Genomic DNA, 21,904 nt, shown 5'->3' with positions numbered 1-21,904 from the left:
AGATTAAATGCAAATATTACAAGATCCAACCTGGGTCCACAAATTTACTTTTCCACAAATATCACATTTAATATTTGCATTTATAAAGCCCTTCAGTCAAGGATGACTTCAGAGAAGGCTTTAAGGATGCATTCCAGTGTTGCTATAACTACAGCGATTCTATCTTCTTGGGGGGGGGGAAAATAAAGGTCCAACCTGAAAAAGGGACAAATCTGAAAGAGGATAAAAAAATATCTGTTTTATAAAGGAAAATTCGAAGGTAAACTATAGAAACAAAATAATGGAATCAAATAAACGTAAAGGACAGTTTTCTGAAATAAAGGGCTGTCCTTTAGAATAAAGGATATATATTGTTACTGTAGTTATTAATTAACCCCCATAAGGAAATCCACACATGGTTGGAAAAAAATGACAAAGAAACACATTGACTTTAAATCAGAGATATTTTTATTAGGGATTTCATCAGAAATATATAACAAAGAACTGAGATATTTAATTGTGAATGTTTTAACAGCAGCTAGAATTGTATTTGCTAAAAATTGGAAAGGTGAGAAGATACCTACTGAAGATGAAGTTATTAAAAAAATTATGGAGTGTGCTGAAATGAGTAAATTGACATTCGAAATTAGAGAACAGGAAGATAAACAATACTATTTGATTTGGGACTTGTTTTATCAATGGCTAGGCAATAAAGCATAGAGATGAAATATGAAATTAATGTAATGGTAAAATAGATGAAAGGTTTTCTTTTGCTAGACAATGGCTAAATGAGTATAATATTTAAAACTGTTAAGTAAGAGAAATCAAATAATTGGTATTTTGGGATAAGGGATTGAGCACAAAAAAAATTCTAACCGATCGACACACTGTTTGTAATTGTATTTGAATGATGGTGATTTTATGTTTTGTTTTTGTTTTAAATAAAAAAAAAATTCCCCCCCAAAAAATTAACTGAGGAATCTTAAACTGAGGAAAATGCACCCTTTTGTCCTTAAGCTCGAATACGTCCTCCCCCACCTCCACCGCTCCCGAGCCGCTTCGGACAATGGCAGAACCCCGGGGTGAGTCAAGCTCGTTGCAGAGAGGCAGCCGGCCAGCAGAGGGCGCCGCGCTCTCATGGCTAACGAAAGGAGGCGCCGCCTCCACCGCCCCATCTGTCAATTACCGACCATTTTAGACGCAGCGCCGCCTGGTTGTCCCGGGCCGGAGGCGCTTCGGCTTTCCCGTTTGGATCGTTAACAGCTGCTGGAAAAAGGAGGAGAGGCGAAGGTACCGGGTTTAAGCAAGGAACTCGATGGGAAATCCAGGGGAACTAGATTTGCCGGCTGGTTAAGGGCTCCTTATAGTCGCGAGCCGGGTGTGTGTATGTATGTGTGTGTGTGTGGTTGCAATGTAATAGGAGGTCGCTGGAGGCAAGTGGTGTGTGTGTGTCCAACCTACGGTTGCATATTTTGTGCATTGGTTGTGCATTGAACGTGGATTTCCCTCCAGGCGATGCACAAAGTGCTTCTTTCTCTTTCGCCTTTTGCACACAACACAACAGCCCGGTGAGGTAGATCTGTTGGCAAGAAAAAAGAGGGTGTCATCACTGCACAAAGTGGACTTGAACGCGGGTCTTTCTGGATCTGATCCAACACTTTAATTTGCTCCGCGCTCCCTGGGCTGCGCTGTTCTTGAGTTGCTTGCTGGCTTCCTGGGGTGGGGTTGGGGGGGGCAGAAGGACTGCTTTGTGCATTTGTCGATTCTTTGTTTAGTCCGTTTTGTGTGGTTGCTTGTTTTTAAAGGTGCTTAAACCATTGATAAGATACTCGCTGGGAGGCATATATATTTATTAAATGTATTCTAGAAGACCAAGATCCTTTTAAAACGCATGAACACCAAGCCAAGTTTTCCCCCATCTTATTATCTTCTAGATTCGTGTTAGTCATTCTTCCTTGCCTTGTGTATCATCTGCAGATTTTTATAGAAATTCTCAATCATCTGGGTCATGGTTGTCCCAAAGGTGCTTTTTCCAAAAGGCAAGCAAGGCGTGTTTTTTTTTTTCCCCCTTTGAAAACATTTCGCTTCTGAATCTGAAGGATTTGAAGAATTGAACTGAAGAAGCTTTCGGGATGATAGAGAAGTGCAATGTTTTCAAAGGGAAAAAAAACAACCAAGAAAATCCAGTTGCCTTTTGGAAAAAGCACCTTTGAGTCATCTGCAGATGTAATCCTCATCCCTTGAACCCATTCATCCAAGTTATTAATAAAAACGTTGAATGGCCCAGGGCCCAGGATACGAGCCCTCAGATGCAATTATTCAACCAATGAAGTCATCTATCATCTTATCTACCTACCTCATATTTGACTATTTTATTATTGAGAATATAGTGATGTTATTTATAAAAATAAAGGCAGGATAATAAATAAATAATAGCTCTGTCAGAAAAGAAGAAAAGATTAGTTTGGCTCTAGTTAATTATTACATTCCTATCCAAGTACTGTCTGCTTCAAAACTTTGCCCAATATAGACATCAAGTTTACAGAGCTGTAATTTTCCAGAATCTCTTCTTTTTCTTTCTTTTTCTTTTTCTGAGGCCAGAGACATTTGCTACCTTCCAAGTTTCCTGGAATACCAATTTTACAGGCAGTCACAGGAGCCACTGTTAGCAGTTCTGCTTAATTTCTGTATTCTAGGGAGTGAGTCACCTGGTTCTGGAAAGCTTAAATTTGTCAAATTAGTTCTTCTACCCTCCTCTTGTGTACCTTGAATTGTAACCCCTTCTTTCCACGTGTGGCACAACAACAGTGGCCAGTTAGGCCTTTGTTTTCCTTCTGAGAGTTGTGAAATGTAAAAGATGAGGTAACAGATTCTACCTTCGTACAGTCACCTGTTTATTCCTTTCTCCTAACAACAGACTGACAGCCTCTTGGCCTTTCTCCCAAACTTGAGCACATTCTGAATTTAGCTGTATTGAAGTACTTCCAGCAATATTTGCTGACTGCCTTATATCCTTTGTTTATATGTTCTTCCGTTTCCTATAAATGTGGCCTTTTTGTTTTAAAAAATGCCCACACAGATCTCTTTAGATGTTTCTCATTTTTTTTTTCCTTTCTAGTAGTGTGCTGCAACAGAAAATCTGGTGCCATTTGTGGTGGTTAAGTCGAGAATTGTACTTTGTGCTCCCAGTTCCTTCACCTTCCTATATAGCCCTTGGAGATCTGTTTAGGGCCTCTTTTGTCAAGGCTGCTCACCCCCATATGAATTATTGGAAAGAGGTAGTTTTTGATGGGATTGAAGAGATTTGGCATCTTGTCTGTCACATCTTGGAAGACAATCCCCCGGCTGCAGGATCACATCAAGTCTGTACTGCAGCTTTGCTCCTTCTCATCAGAGAATTAGCTACCACCAGAATATACTTTTTCTTCCATACAGGATTTTTCAGTTTACTGTTTACTTCTGCTCTGTTTGGATTGATAAGATTTTCTTATGGACTGTAGATTAGCTTCTAGAGTAGTGTTTCTCAACCTTGGTGTTGAGAATGGGAGCTGAAGTCCAAACATGTTCAAGACGCCAAGGTTGAAAAACACCGTAATCTAGAGAAGCATCCAATACCAATTGCTGAGCTTTATTGGAAATGAATACCTTAATTTTTTTCTTTGAAGAAAAGCAAATAAACCAACTGTTCTTATTTGTAAATAAATTTTAAACCCATTGGCTTTTATAGTACACATATGTGCAGTTCTGCATTCCTTGGGGGGGAGTTTCTCTTGTTTAAAAATCCACCTTTGGCATCTAGGTTTGATTGTTGGAATTGTAGTACTACTATAGGGCTAATGCAGGGGTGAAATGCTACCGGTTCGCAACGGTTCAGGCAAACCAGTAGTAATAAAAGCTACTGGTTTGGGCAAACCGGTAGTCAAAAAAGGTGCCAGTTTGTCGGAACCAGTATTTCCAACAATCAGCTGTGCCATACGATTTATATTCGCTAGAAAGCAGGAAATCCTGCTTTCTAGCGAATCTAAATCATGTGGCACAACTGTTCCCCTCCCTCGCTGTTCTACTTACCTTCAAATGGCTCCTTTTTCTGTGTGAAACACATTTGATGCACAGTGTGTTGCGCATCCAGCGTGTTTGTTGTGCACTGCGTGCAGCGTGCATCTGGTGCATACCATGCATGTGTGAGCGGCAAACCGGTGGCAACTCACGGAGGATTTCACCACTGGACTAATGGGATTCATCCGTTGTGCTATAATAAATTGTTTCTTCTCTAATTTCTGGGCAGATAAAAAGTTCCAGTCTCTGCTTCCCTGGATTACTTCCTGTGCTTTTTTCTAGCAAGATGGAACTTTCTCAGGTAAGTAGTTTTCAAGAGGTCTTTATTTGGCTTTGTTTTGGAGAGCAAAAATGCCTCAGAGGGGAACACAGTGGCTGTCCCCCTTTTATCCTTTTTGCCTAGGTGAGCAAAAAGAAAATAGGCTCCATGGGCAATGTTCTTTTGGCTAAGGAAATTGATATGTGTAAACTAACCCCAGGTATTAAGTCTGATGACCCTCCCAACAAAAAGAGTGTATTTTTATACACTCTGTGAGAGTGTATAGAAAATAATGTATTGCCTTATCGCTTTAATAGAACAATAAATCCAGTGGTTCAAATATAACAATATGGAATTATGTTATTTTTTATTCAGTTACTGTACATGTACCTTGCAGATGTATTCCAGTAAAGTTTAACATTGGGAATAATGCCGAAAGATAATAGACTTAACATATCACTAGACTAGAGGCTGGTTAGTCATCCACTGGAGATGATTTCAATATGATTCCTGTACTGGAAAAGGATTGGCTGTGTTATTGTTACAAAGAGGTGAAACAGCTCAATTATTACAGCAACGATTATGGCCAGAAACTGACTGTGGAACATATGTATAAACTGCTCCTGTGCAAGTTCCAATTCAAGCTAAATTGGAAGAACAAAACCAACTAGTTTTCAGATATGATTCAGCTCACTGATCCATCATTTTCAAGGAGAACATCAGAAATTGCTTTGAAGTCATGAATCTCCTTGGTCGGGAACAGGAAGAACTATGGAATGAGATCAAATAAATTGTTAAAGGTTGAATGTGAAAAGAGGGAGTCAAAAAAAGAAAGAAAGAAAGAAAGCAATCTGAAATGTCAGAATAGGTAGTGAAAATTGCTAAGAAGAGAAGAAAAACCAAAGGGAAGAAAGATCTCAAGAAGAAACTTAAAACATTTCAGAGACTGTTAGATGAGGTTCATTACAATAGCGGTCCCCAACCTTTGCGGCTTGGTGGCCTGGCTGGGGGGGGGGGTGGAGAGGGGAACGGGGCCGCATGAGTGGTGGACTGGCAGCTTCACTCACACAAGAGAGAAGAGAAGCTTTTGGGGTGCTGCTTACGTGAGTGGAGCTGTGCACACACATTGGCCTGTCTCTCATGTGGCCTGGTTCTGAATAGGCCACTGCCCGGCAGTGGGCCATGCCCTGAGGGTTGGGGACCCCTGCTTTACAACATCAAAGATGGAAACAGACATGGGAGAAAACGAGGAGAGTCTTCCAGAAGATCTCTGAACTTAGAAGATTCCGTCCTTGAATTGGCATGCTAAGGACGCTTCATAAACAGATAATACCATATTTTTCGGAGTATAAGACACACTTTTTTCCCTCCTAAAAAGGTTGAAAAGGTTGAAAATTTGGGTGCGTCTTATACTCCGAATGTAGCTTTTTCGAAGCTTTTTTTCAGCCCTAGCGAGGCGCTAGCGAGAGTGAAGCAATCTCCGTGGTTTGCCTTCTTTTCTCATTGCTTCTCTCTCCAAAGATCAGTTGTGCTTTAGAAGCTGTTTTTTATCCCCAAGCAGGGGATAAAAACCAGCAAACTAATGTGCTGAAGCTGACCAGACTAAGGACGCTAGCCAGATGAATACCTGGTAGGCAGATTTCCCCCCCCCCCTATTTTCCTCCCCAAAAACCAAGCTGAGTCTTATACTCTGGTGCGTCTTATACTCTGAAAAATACGGTAATTGGTTCACAGAAGGTCGAAGGAGTTTATTGAAATTCTGTGTACAGTAGTACTAGGAATGCCAAAATTCAAGATATTCTCTGAAGGTACTCCATTTTCCAAATCTCTAGTACTAGAAGACAAAGTTAAATCAACACTGCAGTCATTACCAAGTTGAAAGGCTAGAGAAATATGGTAAGCTATCACAGACAGGTAAAGATTCTTAACCAAACTGTGCCGGCATGTGGTCAAAAGTCATGAAAGAAGTCAATGTATATATCAACACAAAAGAAAAGAGACTTAATATAGTATGTAAACTATAGATAGTCCTTGACTTATAACCATTCATTCAGTGACTGGTCAAAGTTACAATCGTTTTTCAAACTTACAACTGTTGCAAGGATCCCCATGCTCATGTGATCAAAATGTGGATGCTTGGCAGCTGTCATGCATTTATGATGGTTGCAGTGTCCTAGAATGGTGTGATCACTTTTTGCGACCTTCTGACAAGCAAGGTCAATGGGGAAGCCAGACTCACTTAACAACCATGTAGTAACTGCAATGTTTCATTTAACAGCTGTTGCCAGGAAGGTCATAAAATGGGCAAAGCTCACTTAACAACGGTCTTGCCTAGCATCAGAAATGTTGAGTTCAATTGTTTGAGTAAGTCAAGTACTACCTATATTATACGATACACTTAATTTCACATTCTAGCAGATTAATAGGAATATCAGTGAATAGGTTTGTGACTGCTGTGTTTGCGTCATGTCGGTAACCCATTTTACAACCATCATTATGACCATAATGGTCAGGCTCCATTGTGATGATCAGTCAAGGACTACCTGGGCAATTGTGTGATTATATGATTATTTTTTTTTTGTTATTCGCATGCTTCCACAGTTCTTCATTCTTAATTCATTCAGTTGCAAAGTATAAACTTATTGTTCTGACCTAGGCTTCCCAAGAGCATGAAGCAGACACCTCGTCCCGATAAAACCTCTTTTATTTAGGTTAAAGGGAATTCCTCTCCAGCAAAATCCCAGCAAACAGTCTTTCATGAGATTTCACAACTACAGACCTTTATCAGGCTTGGAGAGTTGCCAGGCCGATATCTTCCAAATGCCACGCTGTAGCAGCAATTACTTGGCAAGAAGTCAGGAACAGATCTTCACCCTAATGAATTGAACTAATTCTCTCCTGCAGACTCCCCTCCCCTTTCGCTCCTCTTTATTCCCTATTGGAGGGGCCGTTTACCGTCCACCTGTGTCTTTACTCCTGAGTCGGCCCTTGTTCCTTAGCTATTCTCTTCTCCTGGCAGCTCTGCGCATGCGCACATCGGGAACAGGCTCCAGCTGTTCTTCTGCCCCACTGTTATCTGACTCTGAAGGCAGCTGATAACTGTCCGATGGCCCTGGCCCCATCTCTGCCTCTGACTCAGAGCACTCATCAGAGCCTTCCCCAGAATCCAGGACTGGCCCATGTTCCTCCCCAATCTCCTCACTGAGTCTGCCACCAGTTCCGCTGGCCACTGACAGGCCACAACACTTATATCCTGCCTGTATCAGGATAGAACAAGCCAAACAACCATTTGGCCTGAACTATATAAACCCTAGTGCAGAAGTATCAAACTCAATTTCATTGAGGGCCGAATCAGGATTGTCTTTGACCTCAGAGGTCCAGGGTGTGTGGCATGGCCAGGGTGGGTGTAGAAGGCTTGACATCATTCATTGAGGCTCCATTTTCGGCCGCAACAGCCTCCTGTAGCCCTCTGCCAGTGAAAACGGAGCTTGGGGAGGCTGCATGCAGCCAAAAACAGAGCCGGGGGGTGCGCATACGGCTACCCCAGGCTCTATTTTTGCTGGCAGAGGGCTGCAGGAGACTGTCGCGGCCGAAAATAGAGCCTGGGCAGGCTGCAAGCAGCCTCCCCGAGCTCCATTTTTGCTGGCAAAGCCAACGCGGGCCAGTCCTTCACTGTTTCAAGGGCGGGCCCGTGGTCCAGATCTAAGCACCCAGATCCGGCCCTCAGGCCTTGAGTTTGACACCCTTGCCCTAGTGCTTAGCCTCGCTCCCAGTTTTCATAATTTTGCAAAGCTCCGTGGTGAACTGTGATTGTGTTAAGGGTAGGAATAGAAGCTCTTCCGTTATGAAATAAAGATGTCATTTTTTTTTTGTGGTGTAGGTGGCATTCGAAGAGGTTGCTGTGTATTTCACAGAGCAGGAGTGGGCCTTGCTAAACGTTGGTGAAAAAGTCCTCTACAGAGATGTCATGAAGGAGAATTTTGAACATGTGATGTCACTGGGTGAGCATCTTGTTGTTTTCTGTATTATTAAACACCAGGGATTCTAGATGCATGCAAACTCTCTTTTAGAGAGGATAATAGACGAACTAGTTACTGTCTCATGTTAATGTTTTCTGTAATTTCCAGGCATCCTCCTTGCTCTGAAAGAAAGCAAAATCGCGCCTTGTTTACTTTTGGTAACACCCTACTCTAGCTCTGTGGCTTTTCGACAGGTAAGCATCTTATATACATCAGGCTGTACTTGGGAGAACAAAAATGCAAACACAAGATGTAGATGGAAGAAAACACATGTCTCTGTAATATGCTTTATTCGTGTGAAAAATGTTGAAGTGTGCTCTTTGTGTAACAAAATATAGTTTACACGGCTCAACAATCTGAAAAGGAAACACTAGAGCAGGTGTCTCCAACCTTGGCAAACTTTAAGCCTGGAGGACTTCAACTCCCAGAATTCCCCAGGCAGCAAAGCTGTACTAGAGACCCCTGCACTAGAGGATATTTTCCTTCCTTTGCACTAATTCTTTTTTTTTTTTAAATTGGCAATTTTGGCTGCGGTCAGATCAGGGGTGAAATCCAGCAGGTTCTGACAGGTTCTGGAGAACTGGTAGCGGAAATTTTGAGCAGTTCGGAGAACAGGTAGCAGACATTTTGAATAGTTTGGAGAACTGGCAAATACCACCTCTGGCTGGCCCCAGTGTGGGGAGGGAATGGGATTTTGAGGTATCCTTCCTCTGGAGTGGTGCGGGAATGGAGATTTTGCAGTATCATTCCCCTGCCACGTCCACCAAGCTACACCACGCCCACCAAGCCACGCCCACAGAACCGGTAGTAAAAAAAAATTGGATTTCACCACTGGGTCAGATCCCTTTTAAATAAGCACTATTCATATTTTTACTCACTCTGCCTGCGTAAACGATGTCCCAAGGGTTAAATGTGTTAACCCACATTTCTGGAATGCCAGAGGAGAGAAAGTTAAAAGGTGCTGCTTTTTATTGTAGCAGCACTAACACTACATAATGGGCTCCCCATTGATATTTAAGCTGCCTCCCAGGTAACTTAAAGTAATTAAAAACAGCTGTTTTTGAGGAAACTTTCAGTAAAATCACTCATGCCTCTTGTGGTTGTTATTATAATTATTATTTTCCCTAGCTTTGATTTTGTGTTTGCAATGTGCATGGTAGGTTGTTTAAATCCTGTAGTTTTTTTTTATTGTGGCATTGTGATAGCCAAGATTGTGACAGGATAAAAATAAACCAAACAAACAAATAACAGTTGTCCACATATACTCTAATCAAGAGCTATGTTTTCAGCTGAAATCATAGCCTCGATTCTTGGTGCTGTTGAGTTTGTGGGGAAGGACAGGGGAAAAAAGGAAAGAAAAGGTATGGCAGCTGAACTATTATTCGGTAGTGTTAAGAGCGTATTCATTTATTTTCCTTTATCTAGTAATAATCTAATATTAGAGGTGTACAGCCTGAGACTGGAAGACCACAAGTATCCCACTGGCCACATTTTAATTTTTAATATGGTATATAATAAAATATTAAATACATGATTGGGAATTGATCTTATGTGTATTAAATTTAGAACATATGTAAATGAAATGCAGCCAAATAGAATTTTAGTTCTGGGTGCACCACACTGGTTTTTAGTTTTTGTGACCCCAAATCACTCAAAGCATAGCCTCCAGCCCAGAAAAACTGGATCATACCCTGCTGTCAGTCCTTATGAGCAGGAGAAATATGTTGCTCTTATCACCCTACCCAGATCGTTTGTTCGGCAGATTCTTCCTTCAGTTCTTGGCCCCATTCCAAACTTCCATGTGTTTTCAGACCAGGCAATATATGACTATGAGGTTGCTAGAGGGGTCTATTGGAAATTAAAAGATGTTGCCTATTTCCAATAGGTCTCGTTTGAGGAGGTGGCCATGCATTTCTCGGAGCAAGAGTGGGCATTGCTGAATGTGAACGAAAGAGCCCTCTACAAGGATGTCATGCAGGAAAACTATAAGCATGTATTGTCCCTGGGTAAGTGTTATATCTCCCATTATCTCCTGTATTATTAAAACTTGGATTTTTTTTTTTTTTTAGATTCTGTGTTACATGGTTTACATAAACAACCAATCATGATGAAGGGACCAGGACATTTCAATTTTAACAAAGATCAGAACACGTAAAACATTGGTTTTTCCAGTGGTGATTTATTTTTTATTTATTATATTTTGGAACTGTCCACCTTCATACTTGGGAGTGGCTGTGAAAGTTGGATTCAGGGAAGGAATGAGAGAAAGAAGAAGATCAATGCCTTTGAATTATGGTTTTTGGAAGCGATTGCTAAAAGCACATGGATTGATCAACAGCTGTTGATCAACCGTTAATCAAACAAAGGCCAGTTGATCTTTGGAAGCAAAGATCAACAAGCAAAAACTCACTTATTTAGACAGACGATGTGAGGGATGAAAGGATAGATAGGGTTATTATTCTTGACAAGGGTGAAAAAAGAAGCAGAAAAGGAAGACATCAGATAAAATAGACGATCAGGATCAAGAAGATTTTTGGATTAACTTTCAGATATTGCCAAAGGCAGGTTAAGATGCTGAGTATTCGGTCTTAGAATCACAAGGAGTCAAGCTTGCTTTGACGGCACCTAACTAACTTTATTAAAGGAAATGCTTTCATATCACTTTATATGTCCTTCCTGATCTTTTATAGGTCAACTGCAAAGTTTATTGATATCCCTCAGCAGTCCCTAATAAAGCATGCTGTTTGTAAAGCCAGCTAAAATTGGTGTGTCCCGATTACAGCTACCGTAGTCCTCGACTTACAACCATTTGTTGAACAACCGTTCAAAGTTAAAATGGCACTGAAAAATGTGACTTAAGATCAATTTCTCACCCTTACGACCACTGCAGCAACCCCGCAGTCATGCGATCAAACTTCGGGTGCTTGAGAACTAGCATGCATTTATGATGGTTTCAACATCCCGGAATCCTGGAATTCTCATTTGCAATCTTCCCAGAGAGCTTCTGACAAGCAAAATCGATGGGGGAAGCCAGATGTCAAAGTTCCAACTAATGAACCCAACCAATTCAGCACTCCGAGACTTTCAACTTTCTCAAAGAACTGTTTTATTGAGTACATCATTTCAGCACGGATAACAATAAAACCAGCTCTAAATATTTCCCGTGGTTTCTGTATAATTAAAGAGTAGATAATTCCCTCCCTCAGTGTCACAGGTCACATTGCACAGTTAGTCTATGGAGGTCATGGTTGTCCCAAAGGTGCTTTTTTCAAGAGGCAACTGGACTTTCTGTTTTTTCTTTGAAGACGGTTCGCTTCTCATCCAAGAAAGCTTCTTCAGCTCTGACTGGATGGTGGGGAATGGAAGGATTTATACTCCTTGCAGACAGCTGGTCATTTGCATTCTTTTAGCAGTATGTTAAGGTCACCTGGAGGTTTATCTGTGTCATCAGGGTCACCTGAGTGGGGCAAATGGGTGTGGAGCCTTCTTGGAACTGTTGAAAGGACTGTGTTGTAGATTGGAGGGAGATGATGTCTGCTGAATCTAGTCCTGATGTGTTTGTTCTCCTATGTTGTGCCATGCATTTATGAAGTGGTTGTTTCGTTTCCCCAATGGGCCTTCATCAAATCTCAAAAAAGACCCTACAGGAGCTTCTCTGTAACAGACAATGGCAAGAACAATAAACGAAGCAACGTCATTCCATCCGTTGCAGGCATATCGGAAGGCATATCGGAAGGAGGATCTTTAGCCAACACAACATATGGGCACACTTCAAACCCAAAACTACACTGAGGCAGAAACTTGTCCACCCCAAGGATAAAAGACCCAGACAGAAACTGAGCAACGTGGTACATGGAGTACAATGCAGCGAGCCATGTGCAGATCGGGGAAACAAAACAACCACTTCATAAACGCATGGCACAACATAGAAGAACAAACCCATCAGGGCTAGATTCAGCAGTCCATCTGCATTTAAAAGGCAAAGGCCACTCTTGAAGACAGCAAAGTCCATATTTTAGACAGAAAGGATCACTGCTTCGAAAGGGGGGTTAAAGAGGCCATATGCATCAAAATTGAACAGCCCTCTCTCAACAGAGGGGGAGGAATACAACATCATCTATCTCCAATCTACAACACAGTCCTTTCAACAGTTCCAAGAAGGCTCCACACCCATTTGCACCACTCAGGTGACCCTGATGATACAGATAAACCTCCAGGTGGTCTTAATGACTCTATAAAAAGAATGCAAATGACCAGCTGTTTGCAAGGAGTATAAATCCTTCCATTCCCCACCATTCAGTCAGAACTGAGGAAGCTTACTCGGATGAGAAGCAAAACCTCTTCAAAGAAAAACCAGAAAGTCCAGTTGCCTCTTGAAAAAAGCACTTTTGGGACATTGTCCAATTAGGTGTTCTGGCATCTCTTCGGTCTCTGGCCAGCACCTGTTGAGATGACCTGGGTTCCCACGGGATGGTCTGTTGTTGCTGTCTGGTCTGACACTCCCACCCCTTCCCCCAATGTGTGGCAAGCTGAGAAATGGAAAGATGGCTGCGACAGGCCTGATCGGTTTCCAAAGTTTGCTTAACTTTGTTTAACAACAGCATGGCTCACTTAACAACTGTTGTGATTTGTTTAACAATTATGGACAAAAAAAAGGTCATAAAATGGGGCATGATTCACTTAAGAACTGCCTTGCTTAGCAATGGAAATTCTGGGCTCAACTACCTCTAATGTCCCTACCTCCTTTATATATTTTATACTCTTGTTTCCAGGATTTTATACTCTTGTTTCCTTGTCTCCTGGATGTTTCCAGGAGAGTTCCTGGTGGTTTCTCATTTAGAATAGAATAGAATAGAATAATAGAATAGAATAGAATAGAATAGAATAGAATAGAATAGAATAGAATAGAATAGAATAGAATAGAATAGAATAGAATAATAGAATAATAGAATTCTTTATTGGCCAAGTCTGTTATTGGACAAGTGTGATTGGACACACAAGGAATTTGTCTTTGGTGTATATGCTCTCATAAGGAGAATAAAATACATTCTTCAACAATAAAAAGATACAACACTTAGTGATAGTCAAGGTTACTAATAAGCTATCAAATCGTGCTAGGAAACAAATAAAAACAATATAAATTGAAAGGTACAAGAAAATGGTTATAGTAATAAGTGGGAAGAGACAGATACTAGGAAGGAAGAGAAGAATAATTTACTACAGGCTAGTAAATTATTTGACAGTGTGGGAATTAGTTGTTAAGCAGAGTGATGGCATTCGGGGAAAAAACTGCCCTTGCTCTCTATAGCATCATTTTGAGGGTAGAAGTTGAAATTTAGGGGGTGATTGGTCTCAGTCCTCTTCATCCAGCAATATGGCTGCCTTGCATGCCTTCAGAGTTTGTTCATTAGGATGGGATCTGTTTTGCGGACAGGGGAAACACAGAGGGGGGGGAAATCCTTTCCCATGGCAGTTAATGGCCACTGATCTGAAAAAGAGTACAAGAGCTGGAGAGAGTACAAGACTGCAAAGGGAGACTGGCTGTTTCTGGGGCTCTCTGAGCAGGCTTCCCAGTGGCTCAGCCTGGCATGGCCACCCATACGGAGCAAAGGGACGGCCTGTGGAGGTCGAACTTTCAAGAATATTGAAAGAACAAATCCTTGACAAAACTTATTCTTGGTGAGGCATGGCTAAAATAGTCCAAAATAATAATTACATTTTTACTCTCTACATTCTGCCTTTATGCATATAATGATTTGTTTTTTTGAGGGGAGGGGAAAGAAACATACATATAGGAAAGGTATAGTTAAAAGTGCATTTTCATTCATTGTAGGAGCTATCTGTGAATGTATGAAACGGGACAGTAGCATCATTTCTGTGCTACACATTACATACAGGTGGTCCTCAAGTTGTAACCACAGTAGGGGCGGCCCAACAGGGTCGTAACTCAGGACGGTTGTAAATCAGGTGACCCACATGATCGGTCCAATTTTATGACCATTTTTGTGGCAGTCATTTAAGTGAATACCACAGTCATAAAAGCAACTACATGGTTGTTAAGTGAAGCCATGGTTTGTTATGAGTCAGTTTTACTGAAAGTAAAATGGGGTCATGTGATCGTGAGACCCTGCAAATGTCCATATATGCAGCCTGGTTGCCGAGCGCCCAAAATGCTCCCTCCCCCTCCCCCTCCCCCCGTTAGGTCTTTTGCAGGGGTGCTATTCCACAGGTTCTGACAGGTTCTGGAGAACCGGTAGCGGAAATTTTGAGTAGTTCGGAGAACTGGCAAATGCCACCTCTGGCTGGCCCCAGAGTGGGATGGGAATGGAGATTTTGCAATATCCTTCCCCCAGGAGTGGGGAGGAAATGGGGATTTTGCAGTATCCATCCCCTTGAGTGGGGTGGGAATGGAGATTTTGCAGTATCCTTCCCCTGTCACCAAGCCACACCCACAGAACCCGTAATAAAAAAAATTGAATTCTACCACTGGTCCATTGTAACTTCTAATAGTCACTAAGTGGCCAGTTGTAACTTAAGGACTACCTGTATACAACAGCTGAATATGTATCTAGTGGCATCTCAATTCTAGATAACTCTGGTAGTTGTTTCATTAAACAACGTGGAGTAAAAATACTACTTTATAGGATACCACAGAGTATCTTAACTTGAGTAATCCCCTTATTAAAATTAAACTAACATGGCACAGAAGAATGTGCAAGTTTTTGACTGCCTCGTGAACTTTATAAATAATGGAGTGGAAAAAAGCAAGAAAGAGTAAACATTAGGCCAGTTCTTTTAGTCATAAAGTTTAAAGTTCAAGCTTAGTTTCTAAATGGAGATTGTAGTCAGAACATTTCATGGAGAAAGAAAGCAGCTGCGTCTCTCAATTCTGAAAACCCAAAAAGCAGTAAGACTATAATATTTTCCATGCAAGCAATGCTCACAGGAGTCTGGCAGGAAGCAAACATAAAGAAATATTTATATCAGCAATTATCAACAAAGTCGGAAGAGAATATTGACAATTTGATTAGATAAAAGGTCAGTTAAACCGAACTATGGATGAAGATGGACTTTCAGACAGCACAATCCTCTTAAAACTCTGGGAAGTTTTAATGCCAAGACTCCATTTTGGTGGCCTATTTCAGACATATAAAAATTAGTAGTTATTTTGATTCAAGAAAAAAGCTACCTGTCCATAATTGGGAAGTACCCTAATTAAGAACAATTAAAATGTCAAAAGAATTTGCAACCTGGTCCTCGACTTACAACCATTCATTTAATGACTGTTCAGAGTTACAATGGAACTGAAATACATGATACCAGTCCTCACACCTGTAACGGACACAACATTCCAACAGTCACATGATCAACATGACATGTGGCCTGTATCTACAGTGGTTGCAGTCATGTGATCGTCAATTTATGATCTTCCCAGACAGCTTCCGGTAAGCAAAGTCAATAGGGAAAGTCTGATTCATTTAAAGACCACATGATTCACTTAACAACTGCAATAATTCACTTAACATCCCCGGCAAAAAAGGTAAAAATTAGGCTTGACTTATTTAACAACCATCTTGTTTAACAACATAAATTCTGATCTCCATTGTGGTTGTAAATCAAGGACTATCTGCATGTACAATATCAGCCTCTTCTTGTGGTGTGTTTGGAGCCATTGCTGAGCGATCGAAGTCCTGCCTTGTTTTATGTGAGAGCTTCTTTCTTTTTCTTTTTTCTTTAAATAGTTTTTATTAAACATTTTTCACCTTTAAAACAAAAAACAATAAAAACATAAAAAAACAAGAGAAACATAACAATGTAGAGTAGTTTTACAGGCCTTCCATATCAGCATATATGTCCTTTTTTTATAATTCGCTCTTCTACATTGCCTTCCTATCGGTTATAACAACTATAATGATATAATAACAATTATAACAATACTAGTTACTCATATCTATATCATTACTAATACTCATATTACTCATATAATTTTAGGTTCTATTTAATTGGGCCAAACTATGTTATAATAATAATTTTAATTAGCAATTTTATGATGTTTGTGTATCTTATATTTTTCTTGACTGTACACCGCCTTGAGTCCTACGGGAGAAAAGTGGTATAGAAATATAATAAATAAATAAATAAATAATAAATATCTACAGTATACTTACATTATAATCAGTAATTTAAATTTAATAATTATTGGTAACTTTGGTTAATATTTAATCAATACTAATTTAAAACTCCTATTTCTTGTTTTGGCTTCTGTTCTCTAGCCACTTATACATTCTATTCCAAACTTTATAATAATCTGACAGTCTCTTGTAGCAGTGGGAAAACTTTGGCTTTTGGGTTGCTGTTTGGTTTGTAAGTCTGCTGAATGGAGAAATAATGGGGTAGGAATGCTTTCGATCCATAAAGCTGGCCTCTTGTGCTTCGCACACGGTCTAAAAGTCCAAAAAACTCTCTTTGCAGGAGATATTTCTGAACCAGGAAGCCCCATCACCACGACACCGTTTGGAAGATTGGTGGGTCATTTACAAGCCACGGACTCCCTGAACTCTGACCTTCCTTACCTCAGAGAGGAACTCCAAGAGGAGAAGCAGATCGCGCAGGGAAGCTTTGATGAACCTGTTCCCTTACGAAAAAGCACCCAGGCTGTGGAAGGCCCTCCGGCTGACGTGGGAGAAAGAAAAGATTCTTGCCCCAAATGTGGGAAAACATTCTGTCACAAATCGGCACTCACCGCTCACCTGAGAATTCACACTGGAGAAAAGCCGTATCACTGCCAGGAGTGTGGAAAAAGCTTTAACCAGAGCTCGGCCCTCACTCAACACCAGAGGATCCACACCGGAGAGAAGCCCTACGCCTGCGTCAGTTGCGGGAAAAGGTTCAGCCAAAGCTCTGCTCTGACCCAACACCAGAGGATTCACACTGGGGAGAGGGCGTACAACTGCCTGGACTGCGGGAAGAGCTTCATCTACCAGTCAGCTCTGATTCGGCATCGGCGAATCCACACGGGAGAGAAATGCTACATGTGTCCTGATTGTGGGAAAGGTTTCAACCAAAGCTCCAACCTTATTACGCACCGGAAAATTCATAAAGGCGTGGAAGGTTGGTGAACAGCCTCCGTGAGAGCGTCGTTCTTCTTCTGAATGCAACTTCTGAAGGCCGACTGTTCTGCTGGTTGGTTGTTCCAGTTGTAGAACCGCTTGCCTTTAGAAGTTGTGGGTTCACTGGAGATGTTAAAGAAGACATTGGACAGACATTTGTCTAAAATGGTATAGGGCAGGGGTGAAATCTACTTACCTTACCTACCGGTTCGCAGAGGGTAAAATACAGGTTACTTCCTGGTTAAAACCAGGAAGTGATAACAACCGGATGGGTGGGCGGAGCCTCGTACTGCCGTCACTACCGGTTCTCCAAACCACCCGCCACCATCGCTACCGGTTTGGCCGAACTGGTCCGAACTGGTAGCATTTCACCCCTGGTATAGGGTCTTATGCTTGAGCAGGAGCTTGGATTAGAAGACCTCCAAGGTCCTTTCTAACTCCATTATTCTGTAATTCCTGTACAAGTAGTCCTTGACTTACGAAAGCTCATTTAATAACCGTTCAAAGTTTCAACGGCACTGAAAAAAGTGACTTATGACCGTTTTTTACACTTCGCATCATCCCCATGGTCATACGATCAAAATTCACATGGTTGGCAATTGATTCATATTTATGATGGTTGCAATTTCCAGGGGTCATGTGATCAGCTTTTGCGACGTTTTGACAAGCAAAGTCAATGGGGAAGCCAGATTCACTTAATAACCATATTACTAACTTAACAAATGCAATGATTCACTTAACAAATGTGGCAAGAAAGGTCATAAAATGGGACAAAATTCACTTAACAAATGTTTCATTTAGCAACATAAATTTTGGGCCAAATTGTGATTTTAACTCAAGGACTACCTGTATTTTTCTATTGCAGTGGCCTTTTACCTGGCCAGATGCCCTTCAGATGAATGGGGAATGCTTCTCACAGCATCCAAATTGGGAATTCTGGGGGTTGCAGTCCCAACACATCTGGTGGCTGCCATGTTAGGAAAGGCTGAGTAAGCTGATTCCCAAATAACATTTTATTGACAGTTCTTATCTCATATGCTCGGTCAGTAGGTTATATAATCATAATAATAGCATCTGTCTATATCCCAGGTTCTTGGGAAGGACTTGATAGCTGGATAAAAATGCCAAATCCAATCTAAACATCTGGCTGGCTGTGTGACCAACCATAATTTTTAAAATCTATATGCTGCCCGACTTAACAATGACACTGAATGGCTGTTGTTATTATTGCTCTTTTTTCTTTGATCTTGTTTGATTAAGTGATTCTCAGCCTTCCCTCTAAATATTGAAGATTGTGGCTGATCTAATTAATTTAATGCCATTTATATGCCATTTATCCTCTAATTTGCTCCATGCTACAGAAGCCATCAAATGGTATGGTAATAGCAATGTACATTTGATATATTTGATTTCAAGTATCAAGAGCATTCTGCAGAAACAATTTTTCCAGTTAAATTTTTATTTATTTTGGAGATTTGCATAGTGACCAAGTTGTGGTAGTTATGATTCCAAGCAATGTACATCAAATCCAAACAGAAAACAGAGATTACAAATAAGAAACCTTACAGAGTCAAAAGAAATGAAATCCTGTAAGCAACATAATAGAAATAAAATAGACTTCTTGGTTATATGAAAGATTTTCAGGAGACTTACATCAATAGTGGATAATGTAATAGCAATAGCAATAGTACTTAGACTTATATACTGCTTCACAGTACTTTATAGCCCTCTCTAAGTGGTTTACTGAGTCAGCATATTTCCCCCAACACTCTGGGTCCTCATTTTACCGACCTCACAAGGATGGCAGACTGAGTCAACCTTGAGCCTGGTGAGACTTGAATTGCCAAATTGTAGGCAGCCAGCAGTCAGCAGAGGTAGCCTGCAGTGCTGCATTCTAACCACTGCACCACTGCAGTTAGAATATTTTAAGGGCAGTGCAGCCACCCAAAATTTTAGATCTAGTTATTTATTTGTTTTATTTTATAATTCAGATCTCCTTCCTCCCCTTATTTTCCCCACCGCAACAACCCTGTGAGGTAGGTTGGATGGAGAGAGAGAGTGACTAATCCAAGATTACCCAGCTAGCTTGCATGGCTAAGGTGGGACTAGAACTCACCATCTCCCACTTTCTAGCCTGATGCCTGGTAGGCCCGCAAACAAACTATATGGAGACTTAAGTACAGTTTTTGCCAAACTGGATATTTACTGAATTCCCAGCCAGGATGGCCATTGTTGAGCATTTAATGGAGGAGTTTTGCTTAGCATTATGTACAAAGGCTTTGGCGGTGAGATACAAAAAGTTAAAAAAGAAAGGATTTCCTAGCCCAGATCTCTCCTCCGCTTCCAAAAGGAGTGTACTGTGAGATTTCTTATAATGAATCATCTCTGCTTTGTGGAATTAGCAATATCTGAACATTGGAAGGGCATAAGAATCTGCCCCCTTATTGTCTTCTTTTCGAGGGTTTCATACAGTTGAATTCATACATTGAATTCAACTGTACATACAACATTCATACACTAGGAGCCTGAGTGGCGTAGGAGGCTAATGCCCTAAAATGCTTTAACATCCAGCTGCCTGCAATTACTGCGAGTTCAATTCTCACCAGGCTCAAGGTCAACTCAGCCTTCCATCCTTTCTAAGGTGGGTAAATTGAGGACCCAGTTTGTGGGGGCAATACGCTGACTTTGTAAAAATATACAAAAGTATGAAGGCTATTGCTTAACACATTGTAAGCCACCCTGAGTCTCCGGAGAAGAGCAGCATATAAATCAAATTAAAAAAAAAAAAAAACTGAGCCCGACTAGGCGGCTCAGTGGCTAAGACACTGAGCTTGTCGATCAGAAAGGTCAGCAGTTTGGCGGTTCGAATCCCTAGTACAGGTCTCCTGCGTCAGCAGGGGGTTGGACTAGATGATCTCCAAGGTCCCTTCCAACTCTGTTACTGTTACAGTTGCGTTTTTCACCAGTTTCTTGAGATTGAACCCAGATCTGCATACAAAATGTGTTCTCTCTCACTGAGAAATGAGACTCATAATGAGCTGCTATTGCTAAATTTGCAGTTTCTGTCTGACATTATACTTACTTTTTTTTTTTTTATTTTGTCCATTTATCCTGAAGGTAATGGAACAGCCTGTGGGAATGACAAAAAGAGTTCCGAGCTTGAAAATCGTGTGCAGTTAGAACCGCATAGCAACACTTATACGACATTCCAGCAAGCTTGCCCTCAGAGTTCTCCTTTGGAAAAATGCCTTTTGGACTGGAAAATTTCCAAGAGAAACCCTTCAGATCAAGCCCAGGCAGCACCTGTGTCTAGCACGGGAAGTTTGATATCTCAGAAGGACGCTGTAAGAAAAGTAGGCATCCCCAGGGTGAAACGGCCACTTATCTGTCACGTCTGTGGAAAGAACTTCAGATACAGCTCCCATCTGGTCAACCACCAGCGGATCCATACGGGAGAGAAACCTTATCACTGCACAGACTGTGGGAAGAATTTCATTCAGAACTCAGCGCTCAAAAGGCACCAAAGGAGTCACCGAGGTGACAGGCCCTATCGGTGTTCAGATTGCGGGAAAAGCTTTAGTCGGAATGCCCATTTGGCGAAACACCAAGGGATTCACACCGGCTTAAAACCTTACGAGTGCCTGGACTGCGGGAAGAAATTCAGTGTGAAGATGAACCTTGTGATTCACCAGCGAATTCACACAGGAGAAAAACCGTACATGTGCTTGGAATGTGGGAAAAGCTTTAGCCAAAGGGCTCATTTCATTATCCACCGGAGAATTCACACGGGAGAGAAACCTTACGAATGTCCCGACTGTGGGAGAGCCTTCCGCGTGAGCTCACACTTGGTTACACATCAGAAGATCCACATGGCGAAGACTTCTTTCATATGTCCTGACTGTGGGAAAAGTTTTAACGGGAGCAAACAGTTCGTTCAGCATAAGAGGTGTCACACCACTGGAGAAAACGGTCCCCTGCCAAATTCAGGGGTAACTATTAAGAGTGAACCCTGAATTTCCTTATTAGAAGTGAATTCCTGGTTCAATTAGCCCTGAAGTTGAAGAGGGCATTTCTATATAAGGGAATCAAAGGAGACAAAACGTCTCCCAGCTGTCTCTTCTAATGGCCAATTTATGAGCCTTTTTCTGCGCATAGAGCTGGATTCAAGGCAGTTCTTAACAGATTAACAGAGTTGGAAGGGACCTTTTAGGTCATCTAGTCCAATCCCCCGCCCAAGCAGGAGACCCTACACCATTTCTGACAAATAGCAGTCCAATCTTTTTTTGAAAGTCTCAAGTGATGAAGCTCCCACAACTTCCGAAGGCAAGCTCTTCCATTGGTTGATTGTTCTCACTGTCAGAAAGTTCCTCCTCATTACTAGGTTGAATCTCTCCTTGGTCAGTTTTCATCCATTATTCCTTGTCTGGCCTTCAGGTACTTTTGAAAATAGCTTGACCCCTTCCTCTCTGTGGCAGCCCCTC

The 21,904-nt window shown here is 41.3% G+C and overlaps 1 protein-coding gene across 1 annotated transcript; it reads left to right on the top strand.

The window, feature by feature from the left end:
- The first annotated feature begins 1,183 nt into the window (after positions 1-1,183).
- LOC139312177 (zinc finger protein 436-like) lies at positions 1,184-21,436 on the top strand. Its single transcript, XM_070936752.1, has 7 exons — positions 1,184-1,269; positions 4,265-4,336; positions 8,175-8,295; positions 8,422-8,507; positions 10,199-10,319; positions 16,786-17,424; positions 20,541-21,436. Exons 2-7 carry the CDS (start codon positions 4,322-4,324, stop codon positions 21,434-21,436), a joined length of 1,878 nt encoding a protein of 625 aa, XP_070792853.1. The 5' UTR covers positions 1,184-1,269; positions 4,265-4,321.
- Positions 21,437-21,904: the final 468 nt, after the last annotated feature.

Source organism: Pituophis catenifer, unplaced genomic scaffold, assembly GCF_029215685.1.
Source record: "Pituophis catenifer annectens isolate HBS135680 unplaced genomic scaffold, rPitCat1.0.hap2 SCAF_2, whole genome shotgun sequence".
Classification (NCBI taxonomy): Eukaryota; Metazoa; Chordata; class Lepidosauria; order Squamata; family Colubridae; genus Pituophis; species Pituophis catenifer.
The sequence above is the reverse complement of the archived record's forward strand: the minus strand, read 5'-3'. Positions and strand labels throughout refer to the sequence as shown.